Source organism: Podarcis raffonei, chromosome 4, assembly GCF_027172205.1.
Source record: "Podarcis raffonei isolate rPodRaf1 chromosome 4, rPodRaf1.pri, whole genome shotgun sequence".
In the NCBI taxonomy this organism is placed as follows: domain Eukaryota; kingdom Metazoa; phylum Chordata; class Lepidosauria; order Squamata; family Lacertidae; genus Podarcis; species Podarcis raffonei.
Genome location: NC_070605.1, coordinates 41746151 through 41768465, shown reverse-complemented (window position 1 = coordinate 41768465; position 22315 = coordinate 41746151). Strand labels below are relative to the sequence as shown.

Below are 22315 nucleotides of genomic sequence, written 5' to 3'. Positions count from 1 at the left end.
TCGCCTCAGACAGCAAAATGTCTTGGGGCCGCTCTGTGCCATTCCCTATCCACGCTTTTGACATTTATTTAGATCCAGCAACTGAACTTAAGTGGAATACCGTTATAGTCAAGCCACTTCAGTAGTTCCTAATTCAATTTGTTAAATGCAATTAGCCATAAATAATTATAAATCAGCTACTAAACCTGTACTATACTTCCGTAAGCAAAAAACAAAACTCAACAAAGGAATATTTTTAAATGACTGAGCAAAATGAACAGCTGCCATATGGCAAGGCATTTGCATTTCAATTTATCTTTTTGTTCATAATAACACCATTTGAAATACATTTTGCTAAATATGGGGACTGAACTTGTAGAAGAAATCAATTATATTCTTAAGTCTAAATCTTCTCCTTTTCTGGCTATGCTCTAATGTATCACTGTACCTAAGAAATGCACCCTGGGGAAAATACTTCTCCAACTAAAAATCCATGAATAACATTATGCAAAAATTAATTTGTGATAAATGATTCAAAATCTTTACTTAGAATGGTTTTTATTCATATTTCTTGTGGAAATAACACCTCACCCGTAGAAAGGAGTCAAGGGATCCATTCTCCATGTATTCAACCACAATCATTACTGGTCTGCCTGCAAAGACAGCAAAGGAATGTGTTAGGATTATAGGTATATTAAGGGTTTGTTATAGTTCCAGCTGTTAGGAAAAGATTATTTGCATTAGTAAAATATGTTGCTCATTTCCCAGTCCTCCTCTGTAGCAAAAATGTATCTCATTGTTCTATTATTTCTGAGTAGTTTCTTGGTCATGTTGCTGGATTTACCAAAGGCATTATAATATTTTTGGATTTTTATTTAAATGGCTGAAATCATAATCTATTATTTATAGCCCATGTTATTCTTGGTGAATACAACCCTGTGCACTCAAAACAGTGCTAAGGAGAGGGGGTGTTACTAAGCTATGAATACGACCCTTTTCCCTTAGACTAGAATATATAATTAACATTTGATGTTTGTGACAAGAACATCCAAGTCATTCTAGTACTAATTTACTTTCTGTATTTACTTGACAAGCCTTTTACTGTTTGTGTTCAGGAGTAAGCCATCACTCTAAAACTACCTAGAAGAAATAACCCAATTTGCATGCTAATCAGGGTTTTCCATCAGATGTTATTTAGATAATGCTAATAATACAAAGGCGTGAATAATATATGCAGAAATACTGTAATGAATCATCTTGCATGCAAGACAGGAAAGAATATAATAAAACAACAAACACATTTTGTGCGAATGCCTGTATTGGTTCCATTTGTAACAAATATCAGATAAAATGATAGAAGGAATAAAGAAACACAGGTACTTGAGAAGAACCTTGTCTACATCTTGCCTGTTATTATTTTTCATTCTTTCTCCTGCCAACATAGCATAATCAGATAGATAGCATAATCAGAACTGCACACAATAGTCATGATGCAACTCTCCTGAAGACTAACAAAATGGCTTTATAATACTTTCAGCAATTTCTGTATGTTAAACTTTCTTTGGGCAGAAATTCATGGATGAACAAATGGGCACCCAGTTGGAACTAATGGACATTCATGCAATGAAACGGACAAAAATAATTTAAGACATTGTGAATATGTAAGGACAGACCAGTTCAAACCACCTATCTGCAGTTCTGCTGCTGGATGGGGCAGAAGTACCCCTCCACTCAGCTTGTCCTCTGCCACCAGGGGAGCTCCACGGTTGGCAAGGAAGCTCTTCTAGTGAGTGCCCTATGTGCTAGCCCAAATAGCAGTAGCCAGCAGACAGGCCCCAAAACAGGGATTTTTGGGGGTGTGTGTGTGAGAGAGGGCAGAGCTGGGCTGGCACAGGCATTTCTGTATCCTGCAGCAGCCTTGTGGCACAGCAAAAGGGCATTTTCCCACGTGCCCCCCCACCATTTTCTACCCTTGGTGATGAGGCATATCTCTTTCAGTAACATTGGGTTTTGTCAGTGAAATAGTTGTGAGAACATCTTCAAGTAAACATTCTACTGTCTTTTAATTTAGAAATACAAGATATCGTATTATGCCAGCAAAATGGCTGCCTTTACAGCATGCAAAGCACACAGAGAGCCAAATATATTACAGAGCTCCCTAAAGGGTTCATAGAGAAACATTCTGTTTACATTCCATGGTTACAGAACAAAGGCTGTTATCTAGAAAGGCTGGGTGGCAGGCATTGCTCCCACAGATGACAACAGATTGCCCAACTGAACTCAATGGGAGCTGTGGACTTACATGGAAGATCAGCTGTCTATAAACATATTATTATTGTGAACCATTATGATATTTTATAACAAATGAGACAAGAAAGTAAATAGGCTACCATCAGGTAAACGGTTGAAGTGGTGTGAACCTGCTCCTGTTCATTGACCTTCACTCTAACCTGGAGAAAGATATATCTGTACTCCATTATGATTAGAATAAAGGGAGATAAATTCCCTGTTTACACAAAGACCATGTATAGACTTAAAGAGGTAGGGGAAAAATCAGGATCAGAGCAGAATATTTAGCCCCTGAGGTAAATATAAACCTCCATCACACATTGGAGGGGGGGATAGGTTTGTACCCACTGTCTCCTCTGTTGATCAGCATGCAATCAGTGGGCAGTTTGAATTGAACTAACACTTTCTTTGTGCATTTGAGGACCCTGAAAAAGCAGGGATACAGCTGCAATCTACAGAATGAATGCCAGTGCAAATGAACATTTTTAACAATGGGCAGGATGACTGTAATAAAACTGCCTGAATAATTACCCCTGAGGGCCTTATAGAATAGCACACCCTCTGGTGGCACATCCAATATCCAAAAATGTAATGTGCCTATCTAAATTATTCATTTTCTTAAAAGAGCAAAGGATGAAAATACTGCTTCTCATAAATTGGTCAGTGCAACTGCTAACAATACAACCTATTGGCCCTCTTACCACCTGGGCTTAATGCGATTTCTATTGTGGGATTCAGAGAAAGTGAACAACTAGATAAGAGCGCCATGTGCAGATACTTGTCCTTTAATATATGCAATATAAACCATCTGTTTATAAAATAAACCAGGTTTTTATTTTATACTTTTAGGCTGTTGTTCGCATCCATTTGTCTTGAGAGACAATGGGGTACTCCTCTGGAGGTGAAGTCAAACTGCTGCATTAGCAGCACTAAAATAACCTGCCCGGGGTGCAAGCCTGGGCACTATATATGGAGGTCCTGGGCTGCGCAGCTGTAATCCTGAACGAAGTACTAAGGAGTAAGCCCCTCAAATGTACTTCTGAATAAAGTTGCATAGGATTGTGCTGTACAAACACAATCCAGCCAAAGTCAACGCTTGGAAATCAAATTGATTTGAATTGGAGGAAGTGGGCGTCAGAGACACTTGAAGTTGCTTAACTCTAGTGGATTGTACCCTTAATTATTTTAAAAGCAAGAATGATAGAACTATCAAGTGCCATTCAGAATCATGTAATTTTTTAAAATATAAGAGCTATTTTATTTTCAACTCATATAATATATATATATATTATATTTAATTTCTATTTTTTATCACAGCAAAGGATTTTGACAGTGTGTAATTTAATTGAATGGTAGAATGATGAACGAGAATGGTGGCAAGATATTCAGAACACTTTTCCTGTCATTTTAAATACTGAAGCAAAGTCCATGCTAATGAATTTTTTTAAGTATCAAATTAATCTCCCCCAAATAATAATACATTCAGTGCACACTAATCTCTACAGATTTTGTTTATAATGAAATGCTGAAAAATATGCAAAAGAAATAGGCATAGTAAATGCACATTATATACCCACCCCCACAAATACACAAATGCATACATACATACAGCAGAAAAACAGAAACTGGGGCTATAAAATGGTTCAGTTTAAAGAAAGAGTGATAACTTTTTTAAAAAAAACCAGATGGTTTGTGTCTTAAAATACCCGAATATAGATAGCTACCCCGTACTCAAGCTGAGAAGCTGAAGTTATGCTTCAGCTTGTTCAAGCCAGGTGATCTATGGGATGGCTTTCCTGCCCTTAGACCTATGTCTGTTGAGAGTATCTGGCTGGGGGCAACAATTTGAAGGTGTTTTCAGCTGTGAAATATATGCAAACTATTTATGCATTTGTCTTAGGCCGATGGCTTTTTCAGTGGTGGCCTCCTAATTATATAATATGGCTCTCATGCCTCCTCCTTTATTGCGTTTAAAGCTACTCTTGATATGTTTACATTTTGATCTCTTTATGCATTTTTGTTAGCTGTTTTGTGTTACCAATGTTTACAGTTCATTTTAAAAATCTGTCAGTGTAGATTTTAAATTGTTGATTTATCATAGAATCATAGAGTTGGAAGGGATCCTGAGTATCATCTAGTCCAACCCCCTCCAATGCAGGAATACCCCCTTACTGGGATCAAACCTGCAGCCATAGCATTATCAGCAGCATGCTCTAACATACCCTCTACCATTTCTCTGATGAAAATAGGGATGTCCCATTCCATAATGATAACTTCACTATTTCTACCCCACACATCTGACTGGGCTGCCCCAGCCACTCTGGGCAGCTTCCAACATATATAAAAACATAATAAAACATTAAACATTAAAAATATATATCTCTATACAGGATTGCCTTCAGATGGCTAAGGGGTTGGATAACTCCATACCTTCCAACATTTATCCAATGAAAATAGAGACATCCTAAGGAAAAGTGGGACATTCAAATCAGAAACTGGGACGGCTTCTCTAAATCAGGGATGTCCCTGGAAAATAGGGAAGCTTGGAGGGTCTCCTCTGACTAAATGAGCTTACATGGCTATTTTGGTACACTGCTTTGTGAAGGCACTTGTCCTGAAAGGTGGGAGATCTCACTGTTAAAAAAAATCAAATCAAATCTGACCTCATCACAGTGGTTATGCTCTGATGTGCATAACTCTTAATTCAGGTGTAAATTAGTATGATAGGATTTTCTACACTTAGATGCTTGATCTTCTGTGTTACTACATACATAGTGCAGACTTCTTCTGCTACCTATTTTTAAGGGTGGTGATTGAGGGCCTTTATCAATTGGTAAGCTTCCACATGTTCTCCACATTGTTGGGCGGCTTCATGTATTAGTAATTCATAGTTGGTGATATTAAGTGGCAAAGTCATTCATCCAAGCTGCAGAGTTTCATGGCTAAAGTAGTCTTTTTAGGAATGAAAATACTTTCACTTTTTTCAGATTTTGCAGTCCAGGATTTAAATACATGTAGTTTTGTGAGATCTTTCTTTCTTTCTTTCTTTCTTTCTTTCTTTCTCTCTCTCTCTCTCTCTCTCTCTCTCTCTCTCTCTCTCTCTCTCTCTCTGTGAGAGAGATTCTTTTTATCAGTCTCCAATATCTGCAGAGTGATGACAGGCTGCATGTGAATATGCCCTTCATCTTGCTTTTACACCATACGGTTAATACTTTTTACAGCTATTGTCACATCACAGGGACAATGTGCACATACAACTAACAAGACACATTTTAACTTGCATAGACAAGTGTAGAGAATTTCAGTCATGCACAAAAAAGGGTTTTAACTTTCACAGGCAAAGAAACCTAAAAAAGATAGGCAAATGTTTTATTAGAAATAATACATATATACAGTCATACCTCGGTTCTTGAACAGAATGTGTTCCGGGAGTCCGTTCGACTTCCGGAACTGTTTGAAAACCAAGACACGGCTTCCGATTGGCTGTAGGAGCATCCTGCAGCCAATCGGAAGCCACAGAAGCCGCACCGGACGTTTGGCTTCCAAAAATCATTCGAAAACTGGAACACTTACTTCTGGTTTTTGATCTTTCGGGTGCTAAAACATTCCAAGGCGTTTGGCAACCACGGTACGACTGTATCTTGAAACCTTTGAGAACACTATCTTTATCACTATGAGCCTCTTTAAATAAATAAATAAAACTAACTGCGAAACAAAAACGAACCTTTCTTTCCATAAATGAAAAACCATACTCCAGCAGTGTATGGAGGATATTTATTTTTTGTCTATGCTGAAGTCTCAAGGTCCATTCAATGTGATATAAGCAATCGAACTTACAAATCACAACGAACCAACTGCTAGGTAGAAACAGCACCTTCACTCCAGAGGAATAGAAGGAAATATTTTTAATTTTGCTGTGTGATATTCTACAGCTTTAACTGTAACTCCTCCTGAAGTCTGATGATGCAGTATAGAAATTCATTCATAATAAATAATTAACACAGCAATGCACCCTCCTTCCCTCTTGTGCTGGGCTGTGGGGATTGGACTGAGCACAGGTGTCCTTTTGCCCAGCTCTGCCAGCTTCCTGCTAGGCGCCGCTGACAAGAGTGAGAGAAGCTGCATTCCCTCCGGTATGGAGCTCCTGCTTCTGCCTGCGAAATGTGCAGATGGGCAAAAGTGCTGTCAACAAGATGGCTACCAGTGACAGGCAGTGGAAGGCCCCAAGACAGGGTGTTCCAGAGGTGAGAAGGAGCAGGGATGCAGTCTGTCTAGGATCTGTTGGATCCAAAGCTGGTCCTATTGCCGTCACATGGTGGCATTGGGTCTGATCCAGACCTGAGCACGGCACTCATCCTGTCATTTTCTGCCCCAGTCACTGTGCATGGCAGGGCTGCACATGGGACAGTGGCCCTACAGCCTCCTAAAGCGATACCAGCTGGTGGCAGAGGTGTGAATTGTTTCCTAATTGGGTTTTTTTTGGGGGGGGGTTATGAGCAAGAATAATGTTATACAAACAAGTACACCAAGTTTTCTCATGTCATTGTATATTACAAAAATAGCATAATAAATGTGGAAAGATATCTACAACATATGTTTCATTATTAGTGGTCAATGTAGAAGTTCTTGGTTTATGTGTTTGTTTAAACAATTAGGAAGAAGAAGAAGAAAGGGGGAAAGGGAAAAAAGGGGGGAGAGGGGAGTGGCAACTGACTGGGGTAATTATAAATAAACAAGTAACTAGGCTAGAGTGACAACAAAACAACACAATAGCAACAATGGTTATCTGTACCGCAGCAACTTAGTACATTGAAGAAATGGGTAAATTTCCCTCACGCTGAACTGGTCACTGAAAGTCACCCAGTGGCTTGATTTGCACATCACAGCCCTAGTTAAGAACAAACTGGTTTACTGCAAACATGCAGGGTGCTGGTGCAACTGTTGAAACAGTCTTGCTCCACTCTTCCCCCAGTTTTTCTGCTCCAGTACCAAAGATGAAAGAAGCTAGAGCCTGGCTTGTTGTAATGTATGAACAGCTCGTTATTTGTTTGGAAACACAGTAGGCATTCGAAAGAAAGTAGATATTCTCTTTAGGCTTTGCACAGCTATGTGAATACATTTATGTTACCTTCATGCTCAGAAATAAAAAAAATGGTCTAGTCTATATTTTCAGAGTCATTTTAAGCAGAAACAGGCATTTGACTCATCTGTTCCATACTTTACACTGATGTTTGCTGAATTATATACATTACTCAAGTATGAGTGTTGAACATTTATAGCAAACAAGGATTTTGATATGTAACTGACCAAAAATTTAGAGAAACAGGAAAATGACTATTGTGGAGTACAACTATAACAGCTGCAGAGCTTTCACCATTACTGAATGTTTCTGACTGAATGTTTCTCTGTTCTATCTATCTGTATGCTTACTATGGGAAACACAGTCTCTAGCTTTCTGCTCTTTGCATCTGTTGTCTATGGGACTTACTCTGATGAATTATCCTGGGCAGGAAACAGACCCAACACTTAATCCACTTCAAGCTGTCACAAGCCCACCAATTTCACAACATAAACCATGATCTTTTCTCCCTTGGTTCTGTTTTAAGTGCAGCCATTAGCCATACCTCTTTACTGTGTATCACAAAATCCATTCTACCCTCTTTCCTTCTCTTCTGTCATTCTCTACTTGAATGTTGTTAAGGAGGAAATTTAGTAGCCCTTCCTTTGGTATTATTTTATTTTATTTTATTTCTGCAATATAAGATATTACCTCTCTGTAAAAGTGATTAGTAAGGCACATTTTCAAAATGGACACATAATAAAAATATGCAGTATGTATATGCCTTTATTGCTTTGTTTCACTCCAAATAAATGCTCCCAACTAATACAGCTATGAAGTCAATTCTGCACAAGCAGAGTGTCCCCCCCAAAAAAAATACTTACTAAAAACAGGAAAATATGAAAGTTTCTTTTACCAAGATATAATTAAAACAAGATTATTGAACCTTAAAAGTGCTACATCGGAACATATTTCAACACATGCCCAGGATGCACATTGTTTGAAACAGATATGATGCCAAAAGTCATTCCCTGACCTCTGAGACTGTGGTTCAGGGTCACAGAGAGACCCTAACATAATGGATGCAACCCACATGCTTGAAAAGTTAAAGTGGGAAGGAGATCAGACACCATGAGAAGTAAGCTCTTCATGGCATCTCCATGACAAGGATAATATGTGCCCCAGTTCTTTATTAGATACTGAGACATGTACCCCATGTTTCAATTGTTTCCATGCTACTGAAAGAAAATAAAAGGGAACTCTTTGACCAGTGATATTGCAAATATTGCAGATATTTCAACCCCTAATTAAATCTGGCTAAGCATGGCTTCAGTTATTCATTCCAGTAGCCCCAGAAAACATAAAGCAGGAAAGAGTATATTTCAGGTTACTTTCTGCTAGTGTGACCACACCTGAGCACACGTGCATGGTAACAATGTCAAGTTAATTTTTGTCACAGGCTCTGGAGTGCTTTAAACCATGTAAACCATGGGTAGGCAAACTAAAGTCTGGGGGCCAAATCCGGCCCAATCACCTTCTAAATCTGGCCCGTGGACATTCTGGGAATCAGTGTGTTTTTACATGAGTAGAATGTGTCCTTTTATTTAAAATGCATCTCTGGGTTATTTGTGGGGCATAGGAATTTGTTCATTCCCCCCCCCATATAGTCTGCCCCACCACAAGGTCTGAGGGACAGTGGATTGGCCCCCTGCTGAAAAAGTTTGCTGACTCCTGACGTAAACAGTGAAAACAGGTTATCAGCAGTATCAGAACTGACAGTGCCTGCCACCTTTTGACAGAAAGCGTGCTGTGGTTCTCAACCACCTCATGCAGCAAGAGGCATCAGGTGACAATGTTTCTTTTTCCTTGCAGTACCCATCTGCCCACCTGGGCACAGATTTGATGAGCAACCCAGGTATGCAGACCAATGGTTGTGCATGGATTACTTTTGTAGACTCAGCATGGATGTCTTTACTTTAAAATGGTCTTTACTACAGTTACAAAGGAAGGAACTAAAATCTGGATTGCCCCCCCGTCATGTACATTTATTATTAAAATATACAATGCTGTATTCTGCATTTTTATTATGTAAATATGACCAAGGGGAATGAATTAATGATGTTTTGGTTTTTTTAAAAATACATATTCGGGTATTTTAAAGTGAGGATAAACAGATTTGATGAAGAAAACCTTATCCAGGCTAAAAAAAAATTATACTAGAATATTGCAAATTGTACTTGAATTTCAGAATGAATAATTGCTCCCTTATGGTAGTTACGGAATATTTTTTCCAGGAAGTATTTGTTAATTCAATCTATTCTTAATTGTCAGTTTATACAGCATAAGAATAATCCATTTATGTTGTGGAAGAGTAATGACCTCTCAGGTGCATATGGAAATTTCCTTTTAATACTATTCTGGTTGAAAGTAAAGAAAGTAAAGCAATACTTTCATGCATAGAAATTAATATGTAATGATTTGAAGTGCTCTGACTATATTTTGTTTTACTCTGGTGTAGGCTGCACACCAGAGGGTTGTATAAGGTTGTACAAAGTATTTTAATAGTATAGCAGATTCCAAACAAATTTCACATGGCTATTTTGAACAATACGAAAATCATTGGTATGTTGTATACACATTGTGATTGCACAATGCTAAATTATATCCAAGTGTTTATCTAAATTACTAGCTGCTATCCCCTTTTACCGTTTCAGATTCACTGTTGTTTTGACGTTATCTTTAGTTTTGTCATACTTACTTGGGCTCTACTGCATTTCTGATGAATTATAAACTTTGCTCACTGTGACATAAACTTCTCCAGTGCATACCCCGCAACTGTCCTGATTTTAAGCAGGACATCTCGGAATCACAGAATGTCCCTTTTTTTGTCTGGCGCTCTGGTGTGAGTCCTCAAGCCAGAGTGCCAGACCAAAAGATGCGCCCTCCAGCACACGTCAACAGGGTTGCGCCAGAGTGCTGGACTGGAAGGCACTCTGGCATGACAATCCTGACACCCCAGTTTTGGGGACAAAAATGTTGGAGGGTATGCCATTGCTATTTGTTTGATCTGTAACAAGAGTGAAATAGCAAGTATCTATTTAGCAAAATATGTATCATGTAACATAAATGCACTGTATTCCTCATTTTGGTCCCAAGAACCAAAGCTTCCTATCCAGTGCTTGAATGTTCACATGGAATACCTACCAGAAGAAATCCTGGGGGGCAAAGATCCTCCCCCTGACAGAGGATGTGGGGCTGGAATGTTATTTAAAAATCCTTCCCTCAGGAATCTTGGGCAAAGAGACTGCACCCCAATGGTCGGGAAGGATCCTTATAAAAGATAAAAATTGTCATTAATTATACAGACAGTTATTTTAATTGCTGAACAGAAGGTGTTGGTTGCAAAGAGAGAGAAAAATCCCATGACAATATTGTTAAATATTAATTTGTAACCAGTTTGTGGTTGAACAAAAAGCTGGTACGCTTCCATATCCAAATCAGCTGATGCCAGGCATAGAAAGGTTATTCAAGGGATGCCTTCACAATGAAACTTACTTCTGAGTATGGGATTGCTCTAAAACTTTTCTGATAATGAAAGGACACACATTTTAAATGAAGAAAATGTAAAATTTGTAATGATGATGATGATGTCAAAGAGAAAAACAACTACCAGACTTTTAGAAGACATCTGAAGGCAGCTCTGTTTAGGGAAGCTTTTAATGTTTAACAGAGTATTGTATTTTAATATTTTGTTGGAAGCCGCCCAGAGTGGCTGGAGAAACCCAGCTAGATGGGCGGGGTATAAATAATAAATTATTATTATTATTATTATTATTATTATTATTATTATTATTATTATTACTACCCCAGCCATCTGAGTGGGTTGTCCCAGTCCCTCGGACTGGCTTCAAACAAATATAAAAGTACTGAGGTTACCAACACCAGGACTATTATCACTAAAGTATAATTTGACTCTTAATGTCAGTGCTTTGGGTTTTTATGAGAAAGCACATGGGGACCGGGGAGGAGGGCAGACAATAATATTTGTACTATAAATCCACTGATAATATACTATAAAAATATCCACACTATAAATTCATTAAAATGTTAACAGATACATTGTGTTATTTCTCTTTTCATTAAATCCCATCAAGGCAGACTCTTCATGGCTTTTGCAACTATGGAAAGGTTGTGTATGAAGCCTGAGTTGGAACAATGATTGAATGAATTTCAAATTTCAGTGAATAGAAATATTAACTTTTGTGAACAAAGTATCATGCAGTTCAAACCCTACTAAAAATTCAGCAGAAGCCCTATGTACAGTATCAGCCTTCTGTTTTTCAAATAAATTGAGATATATACTTGAAATTACTACACAAAACTACTGTAGGAAGTACTTGTTTCAGACGTGTATGTTCAGCTGGCATATACTTGAGCTTCTATCAGGGTGTGGGATGAGGAGAGAACGACTACAAGTATGAAGAAGTGCCTTGCCAGGAAGCTTAATAATATGTTTTGCTAACTCTGCCTCACACTTCCATTATTTTTAGAACGAACTGCATGCTTGCTCCTCAGAGACAGACAACACCTGCCTCTCATTATAATCAGAAAATAAACAGGTTCCTTAATCTTCATGGGATGTAATTTTGTAGTGATTAACAGAAATGCAGAAAAACCCCAGAAAGAAAATTCAGATAAAACATAGTTCATTTATATCTTTTTAAGTTTACTTAGATACAACAACAAAAAGTAATGTTGGTGCTATGTAAACTTAGAAAGATATAAATAAATAAAATAAATCACCCACTCACTGATTTTCATTGCCAAAGCCTCATTATCCTTTGCGTAATATATGCTTCACTTCTAGCTTTCAGTGTGAGACATAAACAGTATATATTTGAACAAACAAAGCGTGCTGGGCTTTTATTGTATATCTCAAAGAACATCAGGCCCAGACTACCCACTACATAAATCCACTTAACAAGAACTTGCTAATACTGAGATGAGGAAAAGTAAGGATCAGAATCAGGGGCACGTTCCCCCAATCTAATCACCCCACCCACCCCCAGCAATGGAGTTTGAAAAGCTCAATTTCCTAGAAGGGATGACTTAAAGTGGAAAAACAGTAATTCAAGAAAGGGTTAAATGCTGTATTCCCCACGGCTGCTTCTACACTACAAATGTATGACACTTATCTAAACCAGCCACTGGACTACTGCTATACACATTTCCACTTAACATACTGCTTGTAGCGCTGTAAATTACCATTTACATATACATTTGAGAGTCTATAACAAAACCAATGATGTTGTTTTAGTAATAAATCAATTAAACACAAAGGGTTAAGTAATGTTCACCTAACTGAGCCAAGCTTTAAATACTTGTGGAATTTTTCTTAGGAAGCCTTTGCAAGACTGAGGTTATGAACTGCTCATTAAGCTAACTTAGATGGGGGAAGCTCTAAAATTCCAATTGATCCATTTTTGAAAAATATTTGGGGTCAGAAGCTCTCCGGTGTACCAGGAAAGTGGAACTGAGGATAGGCTTCCTTGGTAGGCCCTGCCAGGCACTGGGATCACAGAAGCCGCACAAAGATGCTGCTTGCTCACACTGGGCCCTTTGATCATCCAATTCGGTCCTTGGGAGGGTCTACGCTCATGTTTTTAACGTTAAGTACGGGTTAAGGAAGGGTTGTGGTTAACAAAGAGGCACAAATGGCGCATTGCTTTTAATGTTTGTAATGCGTTGTTAAAATGTGACACCAGAGGGTGTTGCAGAGCAACCAGTAACGTTTTGGCGGAAATAAACCCAACAACAAGGTAAGAAAAACAATTTAAATTACAAGTATGCCCTGTGGCATTTAAAAATGATATATCTAGGACCAGGGGTTGCTGAAAAAAATTCAAAACAGGGATGCAGAAAAGGGAGGCATGGGGAAGTCGCTGAAACTGGGTATATGAAAAAATTTATGAAATTATACATGTTTATATGTTTGTTTGTTTGTGTTTGTCTTTTGTATTGTTTTATATTATATGTTGAAAAACCAATAAAATTTTTACAATAAAATAAAATAAAATAAAAATGATATATCTAATATCTTTCTAATAACGTTAAACAGCCCTTGTCTGCTTTTGTACTATTGCACAGCCTTACAATTTGGAGAGATCCTTTTTGTTCTTACCACCCTGAATAATTTGGTGTCCTCATCAAACATGATCACTTCACTGCTAACACCAAACTCCATGTACGAACAAGTTACAAAGCACTGGTACCAACACTGATCCTTTGGGGAACCCACTTCTTGCATCCCTTCAGTGTGAGAACTAGTCATTTATTCCTACTTTCTGCTATCTGTTTTTTTTTACCAGTTAATGATCCAGAAGAGAACTTGTCCTCTTATACCATGACACCTAAGCTTATTCAGATAATCTCAGACAGACGGAGAAAGAAAGAAAGAAAGAAAGAAAGAAAGAAAGAAAGAAAGAGGTATTTGGTGAGTGACTTTATTAAATAATCTATATAATTGCTGCTTTTTCTGTAGAAATAAAAGCTGCTAAATGTATATAATGAAGGCGCCAGCCAAATCTCCCTGGAGAGAGCATTACACAAATGGGGAGCCGAAAAGGGCTATTCTTGTGTTGTCATCCTGTAGGCCTCTCACGGAGAAGGCACACAAAGGAGGTTCTCAGAGGATGATCTCAGGGTCTACGTAGGTTCATATGGACAGAGACAGTTCTTGAGGTATTGTGGTCTTGAGCCATTTAAGGCACTGTTCAAGTGTGAAAAGTGTGCCATCAGTTACGTGTAGATCTTACTGATTTTCTTGCACATAACAGTAAGCAGGCTACTATTTTAGATTTCAGTAGAGTGGGGATTGAAGGTTTCATTCGCTCTTTGTGTAAAACCCATGTACACGACAAGAATGTAATGAACAAAAATCTGACAAGCATGATGATATACGGCTAAACAGAGGACTTTTTGATCCCCATGAGAGTAAATCACAGGATTATTGCCAAAAGGAGTAGTAAAGCATGACCACCATTTCCAAATGATGTCTGCAGGGATGTTTTAAGTAACAAACAAGAAGATTTGGGGGGGGGGGGATTTGGGGATGCCCTGACTTGCCTATCTAAACTGAGACTTGAGAAAGAGGACCTATTTTCCATCTACAGCATTAACATTTCACATATTGTTTGTCCTATGAAAAACGCAGGCTGGCATTACAGTAGTACCTTGGGTTACGATCTTAATTCGTTCCAGAGGTCCGCTCTTACCCCGAAACCGTTCTTAACCTGAGGCTCGCTTTCGCTAATGGGGCCTCCCGCTGCCGCCGCACTGCTGGTTCGTGATTTTCGTTCTCATCCTGGGGCAAAGTTCACAACCCGGAGCAACTACTTCTGGGTTAGCGGAGTTTGTAACCTGAAGCATTTATAACCTGAAGCGCTTGTAACCCAAGGTACTACTGTACTTTTCTTGCCTTAAGTATGGCTAAGCTACTGCAGTGGACCAAACCTCAGCAGATGAGGTTCAGTTCCCATGATCACAAACAGAAATGCTGCTTGAAATGGTTATTAAGTCTGTACTAGAGTCTTGACCTGAATTCTTCTTGTCCTCAGCATTTCAATTCACCTGATCATACCAGCTTTGCAGCATGCGTAAATAGCTACTAGCTCACTCCTATAATTAAGCATTTTAATACAATTTTTCAGCATTGTGTATAACAAATTTACACTAAGGAGGCAGAACTGTCCTCAATAACTGTTTATGTATTATCTTGGGTGTATCTAATGATGCAGCCTAGATAATGTTATTGCAGGATTCTGCAGTTAAATCTTGCTCATCCTTGCCAGTCCATAATGAGAAGAGAGAGTGGGAGTCAGGCACATTCAATTCTAAGGATCAAGTAATGCTGTTAGAAAGATTCATGGCTTTCATTTAAGCAAGTTTTTTGGCAGTGGTGTGCATTGTTGATAATGACCTCATTAATGGATTCCTCTGAGTAAATTACAAATATGATTTTCTGGTATAAAAACAATTACCTTTCAATTGCACCTGGCTGCTTCTGTAGCAGTATATCATTTTTTAGTCTTTGCAAAACTGTGGAGTTTTACTGCTGTATCAAAAGTTTACATTCTCCATATTATTAGAATACCACCACAATAGAACACAGTATGACGTGTGGCCTATAATAAAGACCATTTTGCTAGATGTGTCTATGCGAACATATTTTGTTCAATTTATCCTGAAAGCCATGCCAACAATGACCTGTGTTTGTAAAAAAAACACCCAAATATTTCTTAAAATGAGTGCCTTAGTGCAGACTTTAAAGTGGAGTTTGATACTTCAAATGTTTCTTTGTGAATGTTCAATTACGATTGTACGTAAGACACTGTGAAGTGAAATGTCTGGCCTATTCTGAAAGTGGGGCATTCTACCTTGCTTTTCTTGCATATCATTCACTGGGAAAGTTAAATTAGAAGCCTGTTTTTTCTACATCTTTCTTTAGCTCCTTTAAAAGAGTACAGATTGACTATACTAAATTGTGGTCCTCCAGATGCTGGACCGCAGCTCTCACTATACTTGACTGTTGCCCAATAGCCATGCTGGCTGGGCTGATAGAAACTGAAGTGCAGTGTCCCTGGACTACGCAGTGCTAGGGAGCACTGCTTGACTAGAAATCTCCTTTCCTCACAATTAGACAGTGCTGACTGCAAGTAAGTCTGGATGCCTCGGGTGGATCATTAGCAGGGGTGGGGAACTGAATCCAGTGGCCCAGATCCTGGGTTTCACCAACCCTGGACAGCTACCTTGTGTGGTGGGCAGGCCCCTCACTCACGTACAATCACCTGATATCACGATGATGTCGGGTAACTCGTTTTTCCTTTGCAGCATGGCAAACTACCAAAAATAAATAAATAAATCCAAACTATGTGAAGCTTGAAGTTACTTTCCATCTAGTTATAGGTCATGGCTCCATGTCCTGCTTTCTGCAGGTATCGTTTGTGCTGCCATGATCCCAATGGGGAACTTGGTAGCACTGCTAATCCAGCAAGCTTGATCACCGCCTGTCAGCAGATAGGTAATAACTTCAAACCTTGCTCTGGGAAGAGGTGAGCCATTCCCAGTGGACTTGCTCTCACGGGCAATCAGCTGATCAGTGGTGGCAGCAAGTCTCCCTAGCCAATGCTCTGTTGAGCACTTTAAGGCTCCTGATTGTGCACTGGCAACTTTGTCTCTACTTGTACACATTGGATGTCACATACGGCATAAGGTGTGGGACAGCTGGGAATGATTATGGAGAAATGGCCTCATGGGCCAAACTGGAACTCAGGCCCATAAGCTATAGGTTCCCCACCCCTGATCTATAGAATCTCAGTTTGTGGTCACTGCCAGCCCCACGGGACCTGAATCAAACAGTGAAAATCAAGTACTGTATGATTGTACATTTAAGCAGGAATACATTTGTATTCCTGAACATGTGTGCAGGAAAATCATTAGCAGGTCTCAAGAGGCAGCTGAAGGAATAGCAAAATATCCAGGGCCAAACTAATAATGACATGGGAAATCCATGTTTTAATTTTATGATTTTATTAACAGAAGCTGCAAGGGAATAGGGAAAACATGGATCGGGGAAGGGTTTATTCCCATGTCACCCCTGGTGTTTCCCCAATGACAGGCAACAGAAGATCCCAGAAGATCCATTTGTCTTGTGGGCAAAAAGGACACTATTACCACATGCTCAGTGTTAGAAAAACAGATTCCCATGGGAACAAAAACGCTTTATATAAGAAATAAGATCGCTAGTAGATGAGTGAGGAGGCCATGCAGCAACGTCAGCTCAGAGTCAACTTAATATCTGCACTCTGGACAAGAAAGGCTTCCTAAGCAGAGAAAGCACAGAAATAAGCTCAAGGATCCAAGGCATAAGATAAATACAGCTTTGCAAGAGACTCTTGCTATAATGATTTACAAGTGCATACAAAGAACCAAACCTTGTTTAATGTTATATCCTGGACGAATGATCATCCTGTGATCATTTCAGGTAGCTATGGTTATGGTGGAGCAATTTGAGAAAGCATTTGAAGTCAAAGAGTTCAATTAACTACTCAGCTCTATGTTGAGAGAGCTTTAATGGTTTCCTTCCAGGAGATTTGATCTTAATTTGGGACCCTCATTTCAGAACAAACTATGCTCTGCAGAAAGAATACGTTGCTACATTTGCGAAACTTCTTCTTGCAGCAAATAAAATGCAGAAGCTTCTAATCTTCTCATGCACAGGGGAAGGGGAACAGGGATATCACAAGTGTGAGGCTTGCTGCTGCTCATTTCCAATTCCCTAAATGGCTAAACCCAGCGCTTAAATGCCTATATGATTGAGTTTCAGCCCCATTGTTGAGCTATGCAGTTCCCACCCCCTGTTCTAGTGCCCCAAATTGGTGTTGCCCATGCTATAATATAGTTTTATTGTTTTAACATAGACATATGATATCATAAAGATTTTAGGAAGTTTAAATTGTTTCCAACTATACAGGTTCATTTTGGCTGCCCTAGTTATTACTAAATGCAATATAACCCACTGAAATTAGCAGGATGCTGAGAACAGCACAAAACTTATATCTTATTAAAATTATTTGTTACAAACAGCAAATGGCACAACCCCAAGATCTGCTGGGTAAGCAAAGAAGCGCTTAGCTGTATTGTCAAAATAAGTGCTTAGTTGTATTGTGCAGAAGCAAAGCATCTCAGACTATGACCATGTGCTTGTGTTGCATTTATGTTATAACAGTGTTTCAGCCAGCTACAGTTCCTGACAGGTTCAAATGCTTCAGAAAAAGCAGTATTTACAAGTTGTTATAACCACTCTAAAAATGCTAATGTCAGGGGGAAAATATTCTGATGAATGATGCATTTGTACAGTCCACTGACACTGAAACTGTGTATTTGACAAAAGCACAATGGACAAATTAACAAACAAGTTAAGCTGTCATGTTCCCAGACCAACTTATTTTACACCTAACCCTAATGTCAGTTGTGACTGATGTAAACTTTTTTTTTAAAGTTATGATCTTTACTTGTGGCTTGGAAATAACTTTAAATGACTTCCAACATTTAAATAGTAAGATTCGCCTCTAAGTGTTAGCCACAATCCAAAAGTTGGCACAGTCACCAACTGGCTCTCACTTTTGGTTCTGTCAATCAGTGTACAGGCTCCTCAGATCCCAATCTAAATGCTCATAATCAGAGCTGAGTTGATATACTGTATTCAGGCCCAGATTGGGGGGGGGCATATGGGCACTTGGCCTGGGCATCCAATTCCAAAGGGGGCCTCGGTCAGCATATTTATCTATATTTTCCATTTTGTCTTTATATGCAGATACGGTTCAAGCCTTGAAATAAAATTATTTGTCAGCATAACTTTTGTGAAAATTATTTATATACTTACTTATTTATAAGACTTCAGTTATCCCCAGCATAAAAAATAAAGGGGGGGCACATTATCTACCTGGCCCGGGCCTCTGCCTGGCTCTACAAGGCCCTGACCGTATTTACTTAAAAATAATGCACACCTTTTTTGGCCAAATTAAGATGTGAAAATGAGGGTGTGCATTAGATTTGATGGTGCATTTATATTCACCAGCAAATACTATTTTTGGTTTCAAGGTTTTGAAAACTGGGGTGTGCATTAGATTCAATGGCACATTAAAGGTAAAGGTAAAGGTACCCCTGCCCGTACGGGCCAGTCTTGACAGACTCTAGGGTTGTGCGCTCATCTCACTCTATAGGCCGGGAGCCAGCGCTGTCCGCAGACACTTCCGGGTCACGTGGCCAGCGTGACAAAGCTACCCTGGCGAGGCAGAGCCGCACACGGAAACGCCGTTTACCTTCCCACTAGTAAGCGGTCCCTATTTATCTACTTGCACCCAGGGGTGCTTTCGAACTGCTAGGTTGGCAGGCGCTGGGACCGAGCAACGGGAGCGCACCCCACCGCAGGGATTCGAACCGCCGACCATGCGATCGGCAAGTCATAAGAGCTGAGGTTTTACCCACAGCGCCACCCGCGTCCTAATGGCACATTAGATTTGTGTAAATATGGTAAGTTGAATTCACACAATCTATATATGAAGCACATTGCTTCTTCCAGACCCCTGATGTAATGGACTGGTTGGACACGAAGGAGTGGTGGAAGGAACCCACTGGGGGGGCCACTTAGGGAAGACAGCTAAAAGTCCAGAAAGTGGTGGTGGGACAATGAGTGAGAAGAGGGAGAAGACTGGGAAGAGGCGGTGTTGGAAGATGAAGGGGCAAATGGTTTAGTTATCCCTTTAATTATCTCAGAGCAATGCTAGGCCACAGACATTGTGAGAAATTAAAATGGTGGCTAGATCCAGAAGAAATAAAATAAGTGGGATCCAGGTCAGTCATCTATCTGCACTTTACTTTCAACAGTGATTTTGTATTATACAATAAATATTAATGCTCTTGGGCTGAGAAAGAAAAGTCATAGGTTTTTCATAGCAAATTAAATACAAATCAAAATGGTTCCAATGTGTACCACCACACAGACATGCTGGAACCCCTGGAAATTATCATTGCTTGTGGAACTGGAGTGTACACAACAGCAATGTAATATACTTCTTGACTTTCATTCTAAAGATCATGTCTGGGTGCATAAATCTGAATCTTTACGGAGAATGATATTTATCCTCTTATGAAAATGAATATAAATCTTTCAAAAGAATAAACTGAACCAAGTCTGAATAACCCTTTTAATTTTGAGAACAGTTACTCTTAAAGAGCCAATTACTTTGCAAATGCCTTTTAATGAGTTACCAGCTCTTTTTGGAGCATAAAGAAAGTCAGCTGCAAAGAATCTATTGAGAGGATTTTCCAATGCTGACACAAATTCAGTATTTTATGCAGTCTGGTAGTCAAATTAATGCCTGAGCCTCAGGAGTTCTTATCCTGGCTTTGTCAACATCTGATCGAGATGCACATTCTTGGAAATTCATTTTGGAAAGGTAGCCATTGCAGTTTTAGATTTGGCCAAAAAAGCTCAGTGTGAAATCAGAAATTGGCACATGATGATACACTTCCAAAGGCAAGTTGAAAGCAATCACTAAAGTAGACTGACCTCAAACAAAAAAAGTTTCCTCTGTCTACTCTCAACAAGCAAATCAGTCAACGGATTTTAAATAAAACAAATGAGTCTTTTTAAACTGAAGCCTACAAAATAAATAATGTTTCTAAAGCAAAAATGGTGTGAGTGAATTCTTGCTTTTGTTCTTTTATTGAGTAGTAGTCATCCACGTTGCAGGACATATACTTTGTGTAAATGGAATAGCCAAGGTGACCACAACATGCAACAAAGCAATTCCAAATTTAAAGCTGAACTCTGGAAATCATTGACTACACATATCTGCCTCAAGAAAATGGAAATACTTCAGAATCTGGAATTTCAGTATTATAAAACAGCAAACTGGGTTAGATGGGAGGATGACTGTTAGAATTCTCCAATGAGACAGAATGGTTGAAATATGCCCTATGTGAGCATAGTGCAAGCAGATAGGAAATCGGAAATTATATGAGGCTGGAACCACATAAATGTGACGGATAATTCTGATGCTGATTTATTGAATTTATATCCCACTTTTCCACCTAAAGGAGCATGGGTGGCAAACATATCCACATTTTATTTTTTAAAGGGCATTCAAGAAATGGTTAGAAGATTCTAAAAACAGTTAGAATTAAGAACATTCTAACACAGTAATGTTTAAAAATGTTATTTCATGCAGGAGTGTTCCTGTTCATAGAAGCAGAATAAGCAATTTTGGCTCATTGCAACCCTCCCCCTGCAGCTTCTTATGCCCCATTGAACAGCTGCTTTGGGTGGTTGCGGGGATGGGCTTTCTAGAGTAGTGTAGGAAGCAGTGCAGAGCTGCATGGGGAACCAGTTAAAATATTTCCCTTGCTTTCTGTGAGTGGAGGAAGAGCTGTTCTGGATCCAACCCACGGTGTTCCTCTTTGAAGAATAAGAATTACTGAAATCTGAAAGAATGCTCCTGGAAGATGATATAGGATCCTTTATTTAGAAGACCACACAGTCTTGGATCCCAAGTTGCTTTTCTATTAACAATAAACTGTTCTAATGGAAGTTCCTTCTGGCAGAAGAGGGGGTAAGAATGTTTTTACTAATTCCTCCTTCCCACTATACTTCCCTGTACGACTTCTCGCAATATTCCAGAGCATCAGTCAACAGATGGCACAGGGGGCTGGCTGCTGGAGAACACTGAACCCCCCCCTTTTCTGCTCACAGGAATGAAGGAGCTAAGCCATACTCTGTAACTTGAGTTGTACATGACTGCTAATGCTTGTTTTCCTGATATTATACAACACAAAAATTATTTGTGCTGTTTCATTCATCAGTAATTTCAAACTGGAATTCTCACACGTATTGTAATCATGTAATCTGGTGGAGTTTTTTCGCCCCTTTTAGGTCAACAGATAAAAACATTGTGATGGATTGCATTTCCTACTAACTGAAGGACTATATACAGGCAATGGTTACAGCTTAATAACTTATGGCTAACCTAAGGAGAAAGTCTCTGCCTAAGTACTGCAGACCAACTCTGTTTCTCACTGACAGAAAGTGATTCATTAACCACTTATAGTGGTGTATGTCTCAGTAAGTCCAGTGTCAGATTCTATCTGATAATTATCCCATTGCTAGGGATGCTGTGTTGCAACTCAGAAACTGCTCAATCTACAGTATTCTCACAGACTCAAATTGAACTACTTTAGTGTAAGCAGTTTTCAAAATGAAGCTGCTTTACATTTTACACCAGCCCATTAAAGTGTTTTTCACTGATTAATTATCTGCCTCTGAATTAATCTGTTCAATTTAACTATATTTCCCTATAACCAAAAGTTCAATATAGGTTCCTTTTTTTAAAAGATATTGTATGGTTAGCTAACTTACAACAAGCAAAA

The 22315-nt window shown here is 39.0% G+C and overlaps 1 protein-coding gene and 1 long non-coding RNA gene across 7 annotated transcripts in view; one reads left to right on the top strand and one right to left on the bottom strand.

Annotated features, from left to right (window-relative positions):
* EPHA6 (EPH receptor A6) overlaps positions 1-22315 on the bottom strand; it is a 394139-nt gene that overhangs the window by 50022 nt on the left and 321802 nt on the right. For 4 of the 6 annotated variants that reach the window (XM_053386366.1, XM_053386363.1, XM_053386364.1 and 1 more), the window contains 2 exons: positions 10532-10657; positions 571-632 (listed from right to left, as the gene is read on the bottom strand). In XM_053386366.1, coding sequence (XP_053242341.1) covers positions 571-632; positions 10532-10657 — 188 coding nt within the window. The remainder of the gene's footprint in view (positions 1-570; positions 633-10531; positions 10658-22315) is intronic. The other 2 variants (XM_053386365.1, XM_053386370.1) reach the window with 1 other exon arrangement.
* On the top strand, positions 6371-13812 carry LOC128412871 (uncharacterized). Its single transcript, XR_008330179.1, has 2 exons — positions 6371-6512; positions 13696-13812. It is a non-coding gene; the product is annotated as an uncharacterized LOC128412871 (long non-coding RNA).